Here is a 2316-nt window from a genome sequence, read left to right on the forward strand (position 1 = left end):
ACGGGCCATAGTTTGTTAAAGACCTCTGAATGACTGTCATAACTAGGAGTAATGATCAGATAATTTAAACATAAATTGAAACATTAAGTAGACTGGACAAACTCAAAGGTTTTTACGTTAGTTGCTTTTACAACCTTGTTGCCTGGTACAGACATTTTATGATTCGTATAAAAAGTACGCGCACCATACAGCCTTCCTCATGTATCGGCGCTGAACTCAGGAATAAATCCAGTGCTGGGAACTTTTAAAAAAAAACAAGTGGGAATACATGCTTTGTAGATTGTATTGATTTTCCTTTAAGAATTAAGATTTCGAGCCCTCATCAATTATATTCAATAATCTTTCCAAACATAAACATCCGTTAAAGTTAAAAGTGTATTTTTCAATCCAACTTCAAAAAGACAACATTGTCAAAACAAGGGCAGAGTGAAATAAGTTACTTTTACAAGAACATCCTCACTCCTTCTAGTATCACAGACACCACTGAGTAGTTGTTTTTTAGAAACTTTATCAAGTTTACCTGCAACTCAAGACTTAACCATAACTTTAAAAGTGACAAGTTCTGCCCAAACATGAAATCGCAATGTTAACCCATAGGTATGTATAGGTTTTTAAGTACTTCATGTTATCTAAAAAATGATAAAACGTCTACATTTAACAATATTTCGAGGGTATAGACATACAAAATCTAAAGCAATATCTTTAGTGCAGGATTTAGTACGTTATAGAGAACGAAAACACAACAGAGACTGCCATGTAAAGATTTGATTAAAGATAACCCCAAACCGTGTTTTCCTTTTGCGTATTTTTCTTTTATTGTCTGATTTTAAAATGCAAAAATAACCGAAAGCACAAACTACTGCGATCGTGAAATCTAGTTTCAGTATGTTCGAAGAGATTCTCATGAAACGAGCCGGAACAAACAATACTTCCGTCTAACAATTTACCATAAAACGTCGCTGACAAGAAAGTTTCCATTCAGTATAACTCGATGAATTTCAAGTTTGGTAATTATGTTTGTATAATTTCAACTACCCTTGGTATAGTTAAAATGAACACACAACGGTAACATTTCCGTAGCATGTTCTTACACGAGCCAGGCCTGACACAATGTAGCACTCGTGAAACTCAAAACTTTCACTCAAATCAGAATGGAATGGCAATAAAATACTTTTTAAAAAAAATATAGCCACGAATGGACATTGCCATCATCAACAGGATTGTTTTAACTCACGTTTGATTTGCCTGGGATTTCTCTGCTTTCGCCGGGACATGATCAGTTCCTGCCAGCTGTTGCTATTGAGAGGAATCGACAGCCGTTACATAGAGAGGTGTGTCGATGGGGAGCCAGCTCAGGTAGAGAGGGGACGGATGCACAGAGGCACGCGCGCACACACACTGACAGACGAGAGTGCACAAATAGCCGCAACAATGCTGCTGCTCCTGTCTCTCTGTTTCAGTGCTTCTTCTGTACGCTCATCCCTTAGAGCGCTTGCGTTCAGCTCGCTGCTGTTGGCGCCGCTGCCGCTTCACACTCTCTCCTCTCAACTCGCAAAACTGTGTATTCCTTCCACCCCCAACTGCTGCTATTCTATCCCTCCTCCTTTCGGCGGGGTCCGGCCCACTGCCAGTGGCCCTCCCCTCCTCCTCCTCCTGCTCACTGCTCTCCCTGATGCTGCTTTCCCACTGCCATGTGCGCCATGCTGAGCCTCGGTCTCAACCGCCGCGTCCCAGACATTGAGCAAGGGGAGCGCGGGTATGGGAGCCCGGCTGGTGGAGTGAAGGGGATTTGACTCCTGTTATCGTGCCAATTCTTAAAGGGAACCCACAGCGCTGCTTCGGCCCAGGACACACACATATATAGTGTTAAGAGGGCTTGCCCATAAGTAGTCTGTCCAAGGGATCTTGCAATGGAAATATGGTTTTCAGTAAGACAGCAAAGCAAAACTTTGAAAACGGAACAGTAGTGGCACTGCCAGTAAGTTTTTGAAAGATTTTTTTTTATATCACCAAGACATCTTAGCTTTCGAACATATTGAAAAACATCTTGTGTAAAGCATAACAGGCGAAGAAAGTTGATTTGCAAGAAATATACAAAAGTCCCTATTTTATCCACTGGTAACTAATTTCTCAGTGCATTAGATGGTGCGATGTACATTACAAAAGCAGATTGAGAAATTACATCGTTTAGTCACTGCGTCGAATTACACAAATTACTGCATGGAAAGTGGCCTTTCTGGCCAACTTATCGCTTTGCACCAACTTAATATTTCATTTCATCCTATCAACATTTTGTTCCATTTACTCTTCTCCTCC

The 2316-nt window shown here is 40.9% G+C and overlaps 1 protein-coding gene across 1 annotated transcript in view; it reads right to left on the minus strand.

Annotated features, from left to right (window-relative positions):
- LOC125482971 (zinc finger protein ZFPM2-like) overlaps window positions 1-1497 on the minus strand; it is a 335207-nt gene extending 333710 nt beyond the window's left edge. Inside the window, exon 1 of the mRNA XM_048596117.1 lies at window positions 1235-1497. Coding sequence (XP_048452074.1) covers window positions 1235-1274 — 40 coding nt within the window. The 5' untranslated portion in view covers window positions 1275-1497. The remainder of the gene's footprint in view (window positions 1-1234) is intronic.
- Window positions 1498-2316: the final 819 nt, after the last annotated feature.

Source organism: Rhincodon typus, chromosome 4, assembly GCF_021869965.1.
Source record: "Rhincodon typus isolate 14 chromosome 4, sRhiTyp1.1, whole genome shotgun sequence".
NCBI lineage: Eukaryota > Metazoa > Chordata > Chondrichthyes > Orectolobiformes > Rhincodontidae > Rhincodon > Rhincodon typus.